The sequence below is a fragment of the Pinus tabuliformis genome, chromosome J (genome assembly GCF_031772625.1).
Source record: "Pinus tabuliformis cultivar Carrire ecotype Pingquan chromosome J, CPIR1, whole genome shotgun sequence".
Lineage (NCBI taxonomy): Eukaryota > Viridiplantae > Streptophyta > Pinopsida > Pinales > Pinaceae > Pinus > Pinus tabuliformis.
The window spans coordinates 1,180,424,324-1,180,441,511 of record NC_142295.1 but is presented as its reverse complement, the minus strand read 5'-3'; the positions used below and the strand labels follow the sequence as shown (position 1 = coordinate 1,180,441,511).

The window sequence follows — 17,188 nt, the reverse complement described above, 5'->3', positions numbered from 1 at the left end:
AATACAAGTACATGCTCAACACATTACAGATCATCAACTGAAGGAAATAGAAACAAGCACACAAGTGACACTGTTGTTTTTGGACTAATGTCCCCAGAAGAATCCAATGCGGAAAAACTGGTGCAACTATCTGAGGGTTTTATTTATTAAGCAATTTCAGAATACAATCTGGGTACCAAATCCGGCTCACCCAACAGAGAAAAATCTCGCCAGTAGTACCTCTCTACTCGGAAGCAGATTGTTATGAATATAATTCATAACAATTAGCTAAATAAAATGAATATTAATATTAAATAATTAAATATTATTTAGGTTAAATTAGTCATTAAATTAAGTGACCTTTCACTAAAGGTCACCTGCTGAGGTATAAAAGCAGGGCGTCATTGTACATTCATTATCATCTCACACATTTTATATATAATAATAATTTATTATTTAAATACCTACGTGTATTTTTAACAATTAAATCTACAGGCTATCAGTTTTTCATACTTCAGCATAAGTTTTTATGCTACAATGGTATCAGAGCCATGGCACACGATATAATCATCGGGCCTTTGAACGTAGTTCTCTTCACAATGTGCCATTAGATTCACAACCTGAATTTGTTGAGCAGTTTAATGAAATTTGAGAAGTAATTCAGCATATAGAAAAATCATTTGCAGAAGTTAAAGAATTTCCGAAGGAAATCCATAATAAGAAAGATGAAAGAAATGACGAAGATACGAGTGCTTAGGATGGTGGCGAAAAGAAAATAAAGGCAGATGAAAGAAGCGAAGGAAAGGTGCCGAAGAAACGAGGTAGGGAGCTTTCTACTCCTACTCTGGATCATCCCTCCAAGGAAAGAAAGACCATCAAGCGCTTCGTTGCGTCGAACAAAAAGGAAAACGTGTTGAACTTGTGTGATTTGCTAGATAATCATGATGGCAATAACAACACCAACAGAAAAGGTAGCAGAATGTCAAGACTAAATGGAAGTAGAAACCCTCCTATTCCTTCATCCTCCTTACTGCACAACATTAATACCAATGTTAATGATGGCAGTGACATCAATATGAATAGAATTCAAAGAAGATTCAAAGTGAATGGAAATGAAAATGATAGTGACATGAATGTTGCTGCATTATTTCCTCCTTATCCCTCCTTACTGCTCCATAACAACAATGGCTTGAACAGAAATAGACCAACATTAACACTGAATGAAGATGAAGATGCTCACGAATCTCTCGTCGAGAAGCTTTATGAATTTCAGGAAGAGATTGGTAAAGGACGGTTGGGAGTGGTATACAAATGCATTGACAAGACAACAGGAGAGCAATTCGCATGTAAAAAGATGCCCACGACCGATAATGCATTGAATGAAATGAATATATTCCAAACTTGTCTACCCCGGGGACACCCAAGAATCTTGAAGGTCATAGCCCACTACCTGCAGGAAAGTGTGGGGAATCAAAGGATGTCTGCACATTTTTAGAGCTGTGTGATGGGATAGATCTCCAGCGTTTTATTGACGCATATGGCGCCGTTCCTGAGAGACTAGCAACCCCAATAATCCAACCTCTTGTCCAATCGCTTCAATACTGCCACTCATGGAAAATCATTCACAGAGATGTAAAGCCATCGAGTATTTTTATTACAAACACTGAAAAGAATGCAAACCCCTGTACATGGGTTTTTAAACTTGGGAATTTTGATAAGTCAATTTGGAAAGGTCGTCAAAATGTACTCATCAAAATGGATAACGTGGGGATGTTGGTATATTCTACTCCTGAGATGTTGGGCGGAACTAGGTACTCCTACGAGGCTGATATATGGAGCATAGGAGCGGTGTTGTACCATCTGCGCTCTTCGGGAGTACACCGTTTTATGCAGTGAACGATGCCGCCGTCATGAATGAGCAAATACAAAATACAGAACCAAAGCTGAGTGGCCCCTTCTTGCCCTCCATATTAGAATCCAACAAGGCTCCCTCGGTAGCTCTGCAGGCAATGAAATGGCAAGTTGGGAAAATTATGAATGTATATGATTACGTTCCAATGTTGGATTGCATTTTGAAACCCACTACTAAAAGGGTTTCACCGAGGAAAAATCTAGGGAAGCCCCAGGCCTCAAAGGTTTCTTCACCGGTCGACCACGCTCGATACAACAGTCGTTTGTCATTAACTCCTACAGCAAAACCATTCGACACATTTTCCTTTTCACTGCAGTCAAAACGTTGCAGCCAATTGAAGTCTTGGTTCCTCCAACAGTCATGTCGTACCTTTTTTTTTAACAACGAAACTATATATATATAGATATATATTAAAAAAAAAAACAACAACAACATTATTATATATACATTAAACTATATAAATTTTCATTATATAATTATATTTTATAGTTATATAATTGTAAATATATATAGTGTAAAAAAAAAAAATTATTAGTGTTATATAAAAAAATAGAAATAGAGTTAGAAAAAAATAAAAAAAAATTAGACTTATAAAAAGAAAAAAAAGAAAGAAAAAAAAGACAACCTTGGACTCAAAAATGGAGTTATTAAGCAAATTATAGACGTTGAGCCACCTGAGATTTTCCGCCTCACATATGCCGGGACAACAAAAACAAAGACAATTCCCAGCAATATTGCTTTGAGGACAAAGCTTCCGAAGAAAGAGGCTATGTTATGAATATAATTCATAACAATTAGCTAAATAAAATGAATATTAATATTAAATAATTAAATATTATTTAGGTTAAATTAGTCATTAAATTAAGTGAAAAGGCATGTCTAAAAGACATGCCCTTTCATGAAAGGTCACCTGCTGAGGTATAAAAGCAGGGCCTCATTGTACATTCATTATCATCTCACATATTTTATATATAATAATAATTTATTATTTAAATACTTGTGTGTATTTTTAACAATTAAATCTACAAGCTATCAGTTTTTCATACTTCAGCGTAAGTTTTTATGCTACACAGATATTCTGGCTGAAACCCTGGATAAACACTCCAGCAACTCCACAACTCCAATCTGCCCCACGAAACCCCAACGTCAGCCTCTAGGGACTGCATCAGCCTCTCTTTGGCCCAGTGTTAGCCCTGCGTCTCTCTAGCTTGGCCTGTGTCAACCTCTGGAGGCACTGTGTTAGCCCTCTCGCCCTCTGCATCATCCACGTTGGCCCTCTAAGGCACTGCGCAGCTCCTGGCTGGCCCTGCGTGAGCCCTGGCTGGCTCTGTGTGCGCCCTGGCTGGCTCTGCGTGAACCCTTGGCTGCTTCTGCGTCCCTCTCTTCGGCTACTGCGTTGATCCTCCGGTGCTATCTCTACCTCTTTGCTTCTGTATTCAATGCCCCTCAGCTACAACTCTGATCACTCTCTCAACCTTCTCAGCAAACCCAGCCCCAGAAAGTCGAAATCTTGATCTCTTGGTGTGTTCTCCAAGTGACCCTCAAGCCTCCTCTTATACTTTTCTCGTTGACAAATCAACGGCCGAGATTAAGTCCCTAATCAATGACTAAGATTAGATCTGGCTTGATCCATGATTTTTGGACCATTCTAACACAATTTTATATTAATTCACATTAATATTTTATTTTCCCTAAGTTTAGACTTTGGGACCCCATTAAAAACATTAATTACTTTAATATCTTCCAAACTGTTTAGAATCTGCCCAAACCATTTCTGGATATTGGAGATCTCATGTGCCTCAGCCTCCCCACCAATTTTCGTGGCTAGAGCACATCTGATGCTACCCCAAATCAGTAGCAATAGTTGCCGGAAAGCCAGAGAAGGAAGCAGAGACAATGAGGGGCAGAGACAGTGAAGCAAGAGGAAGATTTCCAGATCCGGCAAGTGCATTTGCATAGAAGCCAAGATTTCTCAAGGAGGCTGCATTGTCCTAGCGCCAAAGCTTCAGTGGGCAATTCGATTTACCGAGGAAGGAAGACATTTTCAGTTCTAGAGGTTGGGCAGAGGTTCCAGAGTGCCAGAGAAGCATTTTTCTAGGAAACAACAGGAAGGCCGACTTGATTAGCAGATGATCCGAGCAGCATGTGTGGTAGGCAAAATCAGGTTGATGCAAAGCCTACGCAGGCCTAGTTGGATGACTTTCTTTTCAGTGGTAGTCAAGTGTCGGGATTGCTCAAAGTGAGGGTAATTTCTCTCAAGATATTTTTGCTAGTATTCTTCTTTGTAGGATTGTTTGTTTCGGCATCCAGATTGTACTAAGATAATTTCACCGTTGCATAATAATAAAACCCTCAGTTGCTGCACCGGTTTTTCCAAGTTGGGTTTTTCTAGGGACATTTGTCCAAAAATAACTATGTTAATTATTGTTGTGTGTGCTAGTATTTTCTTAGTGTCCAACACTATTTTCTTTTGCAGTTTATTTGTGAAAATCACAATGTGAATTATTTGATATTTTTCATAGTAGACAACAGATAAATTGTTAAATAAATTAACAATTAGAAAAATAATTTCTAGTTGCTGTGATAGATGAAATTTTCAGATACCTGTAAGTGCAGCCAAGAATCCTTCGCTCTTCCAACGCATCTTCCTGCAATTTTCATGATACTAGGTCCCATCTTCAAATAACTTGCCATTGAGGGAGTGACCTTTCCAAGGTTGCTTTTCCTTCCTTCAATTGGTAGCCAACAAAGAGACCTTCAACTAGTCCTTCTTTCACCTTTAGCTTTGATACCATGTTGAGAAATAAAGGCTGATAGGAATTAGGGTTTGATTCCTCTTTCTTGATGATTACTTGTGATTTATGTTGGCTTCTTTTACTTCTTTATCTTTCATCAATCAATTAACAAATTAAACGTATATGAAGACCACAAGAACAACATACACAAGATGTAGGCACTCAGCCAAGGCAAAACCCTCCAAGGGGAAAACCCAGCCCAACTCTTCCACTAGTAGATTTAAATCAAGATGAGACAATCCAAGACCCTTTATACCTAGACGAAGACCTCCTCCAATCACCAAGTCAGCCTTCCTTCCAGTCGATGATCCCTGCCAAAGTCTCCAAGTGTTAGCTTTGCAGATGTAACTTCAATCTAGAATTTTGGCCCCTAACGACAGAATTTCGGCCCCTAGCTTCAGAATTTCGGACCTGCAGTAGATTCAGAAATGTTGACCCAACTACAATCTAGTTACTTCACACATGTGAGAGAGAGATACCAAAAAACTCGGTTTTTGTCTTCCCCAACTTCTTCCTTCCTTCTCAACTTCTCTCTTCTTTTCTGCCTCTTTCTCTTGTAGATCGAACTTGTTGAGTGTGCATTTCAAATGAGTTGAGCTGCCTTTCTATACATATTCTTTCTATTGGGTCGAATAGCCCTACTCCAGGCCGACTTCATGAGGACAGGGGTGACTTGGTGTGGAGGTGACAAATGACACTTGACCCAAAAATAATTCTTTTACATGATACAAAAACCCAAGGGTCTAATAAAAATGGCAATGACTCTATTGACTCAAGACAAAACTTAGAAGCCTTCAATGGATACTTTGACCTAGAAAATAAATAAAAGAGCATGAAACCCATGCTTCAAAATATTTTTTCTTTTACAATAAAGTTATTTTCTCTTTCTTTTCATCAAATACAATTATGAAGACCGATGCTAGTTACATTCTTCAACACTTTTGCAGCATGAAATCTCCAGAAAAGCATGCACACCTGTTTCATCTGTGACATAGCACAGGCAGCATCTGTCATGCCTATTTTATGGAACCTACTGGTTATACTCAAGATGCTTAGCTAACTATGATTTTGTTCCTGTGGTTTGCTTTTTTATTTTTTCATGGTTTTGGGTGTACTATGCTGTCCCTTGCAACACGTTTTCCTTGAGTTTAAATATTTTTGGTTTTCAGTTTTCCAACTGGCATGGGTTTTTTACAACTTTAAACAGAATGAAGAACATTGACTTTAGAATATTAATTTATTATTGATAATCTTTAACATATCATGTTGAATTTGTTTCAGGATCTAGACGACTTCGTTGAGGCTGCTCTTCAGTTTTACGGTGAAAAGCAACTTCTAGATAATCACCCTATTCCCGAAGCTTTAGAGAAGGATAAAGACACTCGACTTCTATCATCACCTCTAAAGTTTCCTGGAAAGTTGGCAACAGATCTTACTAATCATCGGTTGTTTATCTCAGACAGCAATAACCATCGAATTGTTCGTACACTGGGTTCTCTTGATCATTTATTATGGATAAATTATAAGTGCTTTATTTCCTACTCGTGTTTTCAATGTTTTTGTTTTCTGGGATCATAGAAAATGATTCATACTTATTCATAAGCATCTCTAAGTTTTAATTTTGGTAGGCTACTTAGAATGACCATGGTTCGAGTAACATTCAAATTTCAAGTCAATTTTAAACATCAAAAAAGATGAAATTAGTACTTCTGATTTTTCTGTGAAAAAATTATTGGTTCGTCGGAATACTAAATGAGTGACATATATATTTGATGGTAACTAAAGGTGGTGACTGATCTCGAGGGAAACTTTATCATGCAAGTTGGAGGTAGCGGAGAAGTTCTAAGAGATGGTGCATTTGAATATGCCACCTTCAACCGCCCTCAAGTAAGCAATCATGAATTGACCTCATTTCTGTTTTTTACTTTAAGCATTATCTCTAGATTAAAGTAACATGATTCAATTGCTTGTCATGTTTTGATTTTTTTCTCTTTTTCTATCAATTATTATTATGTTTTTTCAATATATACATGCATCTCTCTCATTGAGACACTGCACATGTACACCTTCATATTAAAATGCATATAACTTTCTTGATTTTTTATGTATACCTAAATAAAATGCATACAACTTTCTTGATTTTTTATGTCTATGCTTGTGGTTTTATGCACGCATTCTACACACATGCCATGTTCATATATGCACTGCTTGTTTCGTTTAATAGGGAGTGTAGAGCCATTTGTTATGTTGTTTGGTATCAGATCAATTCCTTGTTAACTTCTGACAACATATGCATATTACGTTTGAAATGGTAAAAAAATATAAAGTAAGTTTGAAATAGTTTCTTTATATTTGCAGGGATTAGCATACAATCCAAAGAAAAATGTGTTATATGTTGCAGACACTGAAAACCATGCTTTGAGGTACTTATATCTTCATCTACACTCAACTATGATTTGTTACGAGAGGAAACTTTATTTGCCAAAGGTTGGTGGTATAATATGGCTTGTTAAAAGTAGCATCTGTTGTCAATATATGCCATACTTTCATATTCTACTGATTTTGGTACCAGCTATAAGACTTTTTTTTCTATCAAACTTAAAAGATAATAATGAGGAGTTCAATTCAAATAAAGAAGATAGAATTTATTTAGTCTTATTATGATCCTTTTGCAAAGTTTATTATTATAAGGTTGGAATATGTCGCTCTATTTGTTTAAGTCTTCATTAAAAAATATTGTTATGAACAAGTGAGAAAATACCAACGTCTATTTGAAAATTTTAGCATATAATCAACAAAATTCATTTATGATTCCTCTCACATGTGACAAAAAAGGTAGCCTTCAAAGTAGAGCATAGAAGAACTCATCGACTTAGTAATAGTTTCATTTTAGTTTGTGAACATTCTACATAGACTGAATGTCTCCATTTTGAAAAGATAGCATTTAAACTGTTGATTTGGGGTAGCATCGGATGTGCTCTAGCCACGAAAATTGGTGAAGAGGCTAAGGCACATGAGATCTCCAATACCCAGAAATGGTTTGGGCAGATTTTAAATAGTTTGGGAGATATTAAAATAATTAATATTTTTAATGGAGTCCCTAAGTCTAAACTTAGGGAAAATAAAATATTAATGTGAATTAATATAAAACTGAGTTAGAATGGTCCAAAAGTCATGGATCAAGCCAGTTCTAATCTTAGCCATTGATTAGGGACTTAGTCTCGGCCGTTGATTTGTCAACGAGAAAAGTATAAGAGGAGGCTTGAGGGTCACTTGGAGAACACACCAAGAGATCAAGATTTCGACTTTCTAGGGTTGGGTTTGCTGAGAACGTTGAGAGAGTGATCAGAGTTGCAGTGTAGGGGAAGTGAATACAAAAGCAGAGAGACAGAGATACCACAAGGAGGATCAGTGTAGTAGCCGGAGAGATGGACGCAGTAGTAGCCAAGGGTTCACGCAGAGGCAACCAGGAGCTGCGTAGTGCCTCAAAGGGCCAGCGTGGGTGATGCAGAGGGCCAGAGGGTAGACGCAGTGCCTCTAGAGGTTGACGCAAGCCAAGCGAGAGTGACACTGGGATAACGTTGGGCGAGAGAGAGGCTGAGGCAGTCCCTAGAGGCTGACGTTGGGGTTTCGTGGGGCAGATTGGAGCTATGGAGCTGTCAGAGTATTTATCTGGGGTTTCAGCCAGAATATCTTCTTTCGAGTAGAGAGGTACTATTGCCGAGATTTTTCTTTGTTGGGCGAGTCGGATTTGGCACCCAGATTGTATTCTGAAACTTCTTAATAAATCAAACCCTCAGATAGCTGCACCGGTTTTCCTGCATTGGGTTTTTCTGGGGACATTAGTCCAAAAACAAAGATGTCACTTGCGTGCTTGTTTCCATTTCCTTCAGTTGATGGTCTATAATGTGTTGAGCATGTACTTGTATTTATTTCCAGTACTTACATGGTAAATAACTTGTTAATTAACAAAACAAGTAGGTAGGAATAAATTAGTAAAGTGCATGAAGGGTTTCGAACGTGTCAGACTTAGAAATTCCAACATCTTATCAGAGCGTGGTTGCAGATCACAGGAGAACTGAGGACATGAACCGAACAGAGCAGCAACAGTGGAAAACCACTGTCCTGAGTGATAAAAGTTATTCCTAGCAGAGTAGCAGCAAGGAAGGGTGACGCAGTGCCTACGACATCAAGATTGAGCCAGGAAGAGGTAGCGTGGAGGCTGAGGGAGGCAAAGGCAAGCTCACGCAAAGCTACGCAGAGGTCAGGAGGGCTGACGCAGTTGGCTGAGGAGGTTGATTTGTCGGTGCCGGGTTTGCGCAAAGCCTAGGAGCTCTAACCTTCAGTTTGCTGGGGTTTAGGAGGTTGTGGGTAGGTTGCAGAGTGGAGATGGTGGGGTACTGTAGTCAGAACAATACCTAACAGGGCAAGGCCAAGGTAGAGGGAGTTGCTGCAGTGGTGGATTTCTAGCCAAGGAGTCCAGATCAGTGTTGCAGCTGCACATACGATTGGAGAGGGGCATCTCGACATTGGCAAAAGGGTTTCTAGGAGGGAAATCGAGGCTCAGAGGAGTCATATCGAGAACTTCCAGGAGGGAAGTAGAGGAGCAACAAAATGGAACTACACGGAGTAAGAGACCAGGACAAACTAGACAGAGTCTCAAGCTTCGTAGTCTAGAAGGCCAGAATCTTATCCGTACTAGACATGAATTGTGTCAAGCACTTCACCTTGAGGACGATAGCTATCCCAGTTGACCCGGCTGATAATCACAGGTACGAGGATGCAATGGCGAGGGCAAGAGGCACGAGAATGTTGCACCAGTGCAGGATGGCATAGAGAGGTGTGCAACGATGTGAGATGCATGGAGTTGTTGCAGTAGCGCAGAGGTTAGAGAGGGAGAACTTTTCAACAACAGACGAAGCTTCAGCATCAGGAGTGTTTTTAGCTTGACGAAGATGTTAGAGTTGGGAGATTAGTTGCTTACTTCTTAGTAACTGAGTTGCAGTGCAGCAGTTAGCAGTGGTAGTGCTATGGGCAGCACGATGCAGCATGATGAGAGGGGTTGCAGTGCAGATGCAGCAATGGCAGTGGTATGGCCATGGGCAACAACACGGATGCAGAGGGAGTTGCAGTACGGATGCAGCAGTGGCAGTGGCAGGGCCATGGGTAGCAGTACAGGGTGCAACAGTGCAGATGATGGGCAGTAGGCCTAGCATCAACACAGGGACCGATGCTGGATGATCAGGGTGATACTCAGTGAGGAGTATTGCTAGAGCATAGTCCTCGCTAAGAGGGAGCGTTGATTTGGGGTAGCATCAGATGTGCTCTAGTCACGAAAATTGGTGGAGAGGCTAAGGCACATGAGGTCTCCAATACCCAGAAATGGTTTGGGCAGATCCTGAACAGTTTGGGAGATATTAAAATAACTAATATTTTTAATGGAGTCCCTAAGTCTAATCTTAGGGGAAATAGAATATTAATGTGAATTAATATAATACTGAGTTAGAATGGTCCAAAGGTCATGGATCAAGTCAGATTTAATCTTAGTCGTTGATTAGGGACTTAATCTCGGCCGTTGATTTGTCAACGAGACAAGTATAAGAGGAGGCTTGAGGGTCACTTGGAGAACACACCAAGAGATCAAGATTTCGACTTTCTGGGGCTGGGTTTGCTGAGAAAGTTGAGAGAGTGATCAGAGTTGCAGCTGAGGGGTAGTGAGTACAAAAGTAGAGAGGCAGAGATAGCACCGAGAGGATCAACGCAGTAGCCGGAGAGGGACGCAGAGGCAGCCAGGAGTTGCGCAATGCCTCAGAGGTCCACCGTGGGTGACATAGAGGGCCAGAGGGCTGACGCAGTGCCTCCAGAGGCTGACGCAGGCCAAGCCAAAGTGACGTTGGGCTAATGTTGGGCCAGAGAGAGGCTAACACTGGGGTTTCGTGGGGTAGATTGGATCTGTGGAGCTGCCAAAGTATTTATCTGGGGTTTCAGCTAGAATATTTGCTTTTGAGTAGAGATGTACTACTGTCGAGATTTTTCTCTGTTGGGTGAGCCAGATTTGGCACCCAGATTGTATTCTGAAATTTCTTAATAAATCAAACCCTTAGATAGCTACATTGGTTTTCCCAAATTGGGTTTTTCCGAGGACATTAGTCCAAAAACAACGGTGTCACTTGTGTGCTTGTTTCTATTTCCTTCAGTTGATGATCTGTAATGTGTTGAGCATGTACTTGTATTTATTTCCAGTATTTACATGGTAAATAACTTGTTAATTAACAAAACAAATAGGTAGGAATAAATCAGTAAAGTGTATGAAGGGTTTCTAACGTGTCAAACTTAGAAATTCCAACATAAACTACTTTGTGGAGTGTAAATCTTCTTTTACAGTTTTGCTTGGTTTTCTTCCATTATACAATCTTGATATGTATCTTGTTGATTTTTAATGATCTTCTAGTCTAATAATTACTTTCCAATGATTTCTTAATTAATCCTTCTTCTGTCACATTGATCAATAAGCAATTATGCATAGAAAATCTCAATAGTAAAATAATAATGACAGTAGGATCATGAAGAGATAGCCAAACACAAGAGACACAAATTATTACCTTGGGAAAACCCTAAATAGGGAAAATAACCCAGCAATCTTTTCTTAGGAGAAATTATTCAATTCATCAAAAGTACAATCTGATTTTTCTGTTGAATTTTCTTAGGGCTATATTGTTATTCGCTTTAGATAATTGCATTACATCTTTTATTCACCCCACAACATCGTAACATCATTAGCAATTATGTAGAAAGAACAATAACTTGAGAATGCAACGAAACATAAAGGAATGTTAGAAGAAAAACATGCACAAATAGAGACACCAGGATTTCGTCAAAGACCAGGGGAAATCCCCAGAAAGGGGAAAACCCATAATTCAATTCTTCTTCTTCTATTAGACATTAATCAATTTTTCAGTTGAGATACAAATTACATCCATAGTGAGATATATCATTACACCAAGCCTCCTGTGACCACTCCAAGTCAGTTCACAACTTCGATTGTGAATTGACTTCCAATAATCAAATGAGTCCAAGAAGGCTTCTGCCATATCACTGTGGCATAAATTGACATATAACCTTATTCATATACCATCACTGTCAACCTTAACTTGAAGAATGCAAACCTGAATGAAGGAGATGTGAAAATTCCTACACTGAAGGAACCCCTACTGCAACAAATCTGAATCTACTTCACCTACTTGATTTTTAAATTACTTTCATCAAGTTATTCTTCTGAATACTAAAGCAAATTACTTCTGTAGCCTACACTAATTAAATATTTGATCTCATGAAACAGAAAATAGAGTAAAGAACAAGATACTTAGGACACACTTATTTTTGGACACAATAGTCCCCGGAAAAACCCAATGCGGGAAAATCGGTGTAGCAGTTCTAAGGGTTTATTATTATGTAGGAGAAATATCTGAATAAAAATCAAGGATGCTTATCTAGTAATCCTTTATAGAGAAAATACTGGTGGTAAATCTGAGTGAGTTCCTCACTTCACCTGACATAATTCTGGTTGATTCGGCACAAGACTGTTTAACCTCGTCTATTTCTACGTTGGCTCTGCGTCAGCGCTGCATCACCTTCTCTTCCCTCTGTGTCAGCTCTCACGGCTGTTCTGGCAGTTCCGTCTTCTGCGTAACAGGCAACTTTTCTGCTCTGCGTTGGCCCTTCTGGCTCTGCGTTAGGACTGCATGGGCCCAAACTGGCCCAACATCATCTCTCCTGTCTACTCTGCTGCCTCTTTGCAAGCTCTCTCTGCTTCTCTGTTAGTGTTCTTCGGAAAGTCCTCCTCTCGGATTCTCACTGCCCCTTTACTGCTGAATGATCACTTAGTTCGAATTTATCAGCTTCCTAGCCCCAGAAATCAAACTCCAAATCAATTCTCTCTTTCTCTCTTTGTGTATTTCCAAATGAACCCCAAGCCTCCATTTTATGCTTTTCCTGTTGAGTCTCAACCACTGAGATTAAGTCTCTAATCAATGACTAAGATTAAAACATGACTTGATTCGCTTTCTAGATCATTCTCACCCATATTTTGATTAATGCCCATTAATATTTTAATTTTCCTAAGTTTAGATTTAGGAACTCCATTAAAAATATTAATTATTCTAATAAAATACAATCCGGGTGGAATTTCACCAAATGGTTTATGGGTTCTTTTGAACTCATGTGCCTTAGCCTCTCCACCAATATTCAAGGCTAGAGCACTTCCAATGCTACCAAAACTAACACACCCTCTTAGCGAGGAAAGTGCTCTAGCAACAATGTCCACTTGCATGCTACTCTGTTTCTGAAGCACCTCCTTCTTGCACTGCTGCTGATTCTGACACTCTGAATCTTTTGCGCTACTGCTGACTCCTGCACTGTGTTGCATTGTTGTCAACCTTGCTTTGCATTGATCAGTCTCTCATCCCAAGCCACTGCATCTGTCCTCCAAACAATCCACTACGTCATTTGACACTAAGTCCATCTCGTTACTGCAGAGCCTTGGGCTCTCATAGCAAGGAATTGATCCAAGAGGTGGACTCCTCAAGGAACCTTCCCACACATAGTCCTCCCGACTACTGCTCAATATCGCCCCATGTCCCTCATGGAGATGTGTGGGCACTGATGGCAAACTCATCCTTGTCAATCTTTGTGACTGCAACCTTTGGATCATGCTTCTCGTCCTTATCCTTTTGCTTCGAAGGACACTGGAATGCATAGTGGCCCATCTCACCACAATTGAAACATTTCACCTTCGAAATGTCGTTCTTTCGCTTTGGCTTCTGCTATCCCTTTGATAATAGAGCTGCGTTCTTCTCCTCCTCCTTTGTCTTTGTGCCACACCCACTACTGTCGAAGTTTCCAAGTCTACCAGTTAGAAACCCTCCATGCACTTTACTGATTTCTGCATCAAAGTCCGCTGCAACTTCTGCTCTAAATACATCTTCCATTGTTCGGAAGAGCCTTCATACACAAAAGACAAGGCTTCCCACATCTCTCACGGTGTATCCTTGCCGTGCAAGTGTGAGACCACATGATCTCGAACTCCATCGAGAATGAGCGTCTTTGCCTTCCCCTGCTCGGCCTTGTACTTCTTCTTTTGATCTTTGTCAACAGGAACAACTACAACACTATTGACGTAGGCCTCGAGATGACTTCTCTAGTCACTGCTTAGAACTGCTTAATTGCTCAACAAGTGAGAAATTCGAAATGACTCCTCTAGACACTACTTAGATCTGCGTAATTGCTCAATAAGTGAAAAATTTGAACTTTCTAGCAGAAAGTTCTTTGAGGAGAAAATTTCCCCTTCTACGTGTCTTCGTTCTTTTCCAGAGGATTTCTGCGCTGACAGAAACTGCGCCCTTCAAGCACTGCGCTGAGGCTCTATGTCACTCCCTCTGCCTTTGCAAACTCACGAATTGGAAATTGTACCTCTCTGTCGTCTCACTCAGAGAGAGATTTCGTCGGATCTGCTTCCCGACAAGGACTGGGCAATCCCTTCAAGGGGATTCAAGTTGTTGCTAAGTGCAACTTTCGGCCTCACTGCTCAACACTGGATCTTCTCTTCCTATTTCAAAATCAATGCTCTTATACCATGTGAAAATTCCTACACTGAAGGAACCCCTACTACAGCAAATCTGAATCTACTTCACCTACTTGATTTTTAAATTACTTTCATCAAGTTATTCTTCTGAATACTAAAGAAAATTACTTCTGTAGCCTACACTAATTAAATATTTGATCTCATGAAACATAAAACAGAGTAAAGAACAAGATACATAGGACACACTTATTTTTGGAACCCGACTATTTCTGCGTTGGCTCTGCATCACCTTCTTTGTCCTCTGTGTCAGCTCTCCCGGCTGTTTCGGCAGTTCCTGGCAGTTCCGGTTGTTCTCGATAGTTCCGGCTTCTACATAATAGGTAGTTTTTCTTCTCTGCGCTGGCCCTTCTGGCTCTGTGTCAGGACTACATGGGCCTAGACTGGCCCAACATCAGCTTTCTCAGCTACGACGTTGCCTCTCTGCAAGCTCTCTCTGCCTCTTTGTCAGTATTCTCCGGAAAGTCCTTCTCCTAGATTCTCAGTGCCCCTCTGTTGTTGAATGATCACTTAGTTCGAATTTCTCAGCTTCCTAGCCCCATAAATCGAATTCCAGATCAACTCTCTCTCTCTCTCTCTCTCTCTCTCTCTGTATTTCCAAATGAACCCCAAGCCTCCATTTTATACTTTTCTTGTTGAGTCTTCAACGACTGAGATTAAGTCTCTAATCAACGGCTAAGATTAAAACATGACTTGATCCGCCTTCTAGATCATTCTCACCCATATTTTGATTAATGCCCATTAATATTTTAATTTTCTTAAGTTTAGACTTAGGAACTCCATTAAATATATTAATTATTTTAATAAAATAAAATCCGGATGGAATTTCACCAAACAGTTTTTTGGTTCTTTAGAACTCATGTGCCTTAGCATTTCCACCAATTTTCAAGGCTAGAGCACTTCCGATGTTACCAAAAACTAACAGGAGAGCCATATCATATAGAGACAAGCCATCAATGATAGTGAGCCATTGAAGAATTGGAAGCGAGTTAACGCGAGCCATATTACTACGGGCCATGCGAGCCATATGAGCCATACCACCAGGACATGCGAACCATACCACCGAGCCATGCGAACCATACTATCAGGCCACACCACTGGGCCATGTGGGCCATATACTACTAGGCCATGCGGGCCATACACCACTGGGCCATGTAAACCATATATTGCAGGGCCATGTGGGCCATATATTGTTGAGCCATGCGGGCCATATACTTTCAGGCCATCCAGGCCATATACTATTGGGCCATGTGGGCTATATATTGTCGGGCCATTCGGGCCATATATTGTCGGGCCATGCGGGCCATATACTAATGCAAGACCTTAGATGTAACTACATTACCATTACAGTGAAACCAAAGACCATACAAAGGTGCAAGTCCATGTGTTATTATAGTGAAACCATATGCCATTACCATGAGATCATGTAGAGATACGAGATTGAATGTATAGAGAGATTAGACCATGAAACATCAATCCTGTAGCCTCAGTCATGCGAGAGTCACGAAACGAGAGCCTTGAAGCAAGAACATAGAATAGTCCTATAGCGAGTGTATGATCGTGAACAAAAGCAAGAACATAATCCCGAGCAAGAGCGAAAGTATAATTCTAAACAAGGGGAGTGAGATTAGACATGGGAGCATAATCCTGTAGCCAATGCGAGAGAGGTCCTCATGCGAGTGTAGCCCTGCGATAGAGAGTAGACCAAGAGAACCTCAGACCCATCCGAAATCTCAGAACCATTGAACTGCCTTTGGAGATCACCCCAATGGGGTATTTATACTTGTTTGCCAATCCGAATAGGTGTCTCTCTAAGGTTCGGCCTATTACTGCTCAAACTAGCAGGGGTCCTAAAGGGGGATCCTTGAAGGGCAATTACTAGGCTAAGGGCAACAAGTGGAGCAATAGCCCACTGTCACCTCAGCTATGGCTCACTTCTCTTTATGAACTTTCACCAATGGGAGGAGACCCATTATGATGAGGATCACTAAATGGATAGACCAAGAATAGGGTGAGGGGTGATTGTAGAATCCTATTCAGAAGAGAGGCTCAAATATGTGGTTTGCTTGCTTTGGAGGCAAGGTTTAAAGCTCTCAAGGAAGGGCTTAAGGGGAATTTCAAGGTTTAGGTTTAAGGTATGTATCTTATAATCGAGGTTCCTAGGCCTTGGAATTCTTGTGAAAACTTGGATTCCTAGTGATCTTTGAAGAATTAGCCTTGATAGTGCAGGGACCACACAGGACCAAGTGGACCCGAGGTTCGGCCAAGGGGATATGATTTAGCAACCAATGATATGCTTGAACTAATTAGGGAGGGGAAATGGATCAAGGAATGAATTTTCAATGAAAGGCAATGCAAGGATCCCAATGAGGTTAATAGTCTAAGGGAAACCAAGGGCAAGAATTGGTCTTCGAGCTAAGGCTTGTGATATCTCAAGATCCCACTGTTGGAATCTCATGAAATTTGGGTGGCTTCTTAAGGACACACCAATGCAGTTGTGGACCAAAAATCAAAGTATTTGGATGGCTAGATCGTGAGATAATTGATTCCCTAGGTGACCTAGAGGACTAGACCTAGAGAAGAGGAAAGGGGAGAATGAAAATAGGTTTAAGGTGATCACCTTTGGGTCTACCAGTGCCTAATCCTTTGGGGAGATTGGAGTTAGGTAGAATTATGACTGTGGACCTTTGAATTTTCTAGGTTAAGGAGGCCTCAAAGACAACTTCGCTTGGCACTAGGGCAACAACAAAAGCAACTTCAAAGACTTTATACTTTGTTTTGCAAGGTAAATGGCGTGTCAAGATGAATTTCAATAATGAAACATCCATAGGAACATTCATTCATTATACGTGGCTCATACATGAA

The 17,188-nt window shown here is 40.3% G+C and overlaps 1 protein-coding gene across 3 annotated transcripts in view; it reads left to right on the top strand.

The window, feature by feature from the left end:
* LOC149231281 (haloacid dehalogenase-like hydrolase family protein) overlaps positions 1 to 17,188 on the top strand; it is a 574,449-nt gene that overhangs the window by 369,173 nt on the left and 188,088 nt on the right. For all 3 annotated transcript variants that reach the window (XM_089379150.1, XM_089379151.1, XM_089379149.1), the window contains 3 exons: positions 5,968 to 6,165; positions 6,472 to 6,573; positions 7,045 to 7,109. In XM_089379150.1, the coding sequence (XP_089235276.1) occupies positions 5,968 to 6,165; positions 6,472 to 6,573; positions 7,045 to 7,109 (365 nt within the window). The remainder of the gene's footprint in view (positions 1 to 5,967; positions 6,166 to 6,471; positions 6,574 to 7,044; positions 7,110 to 17,188) is intronic.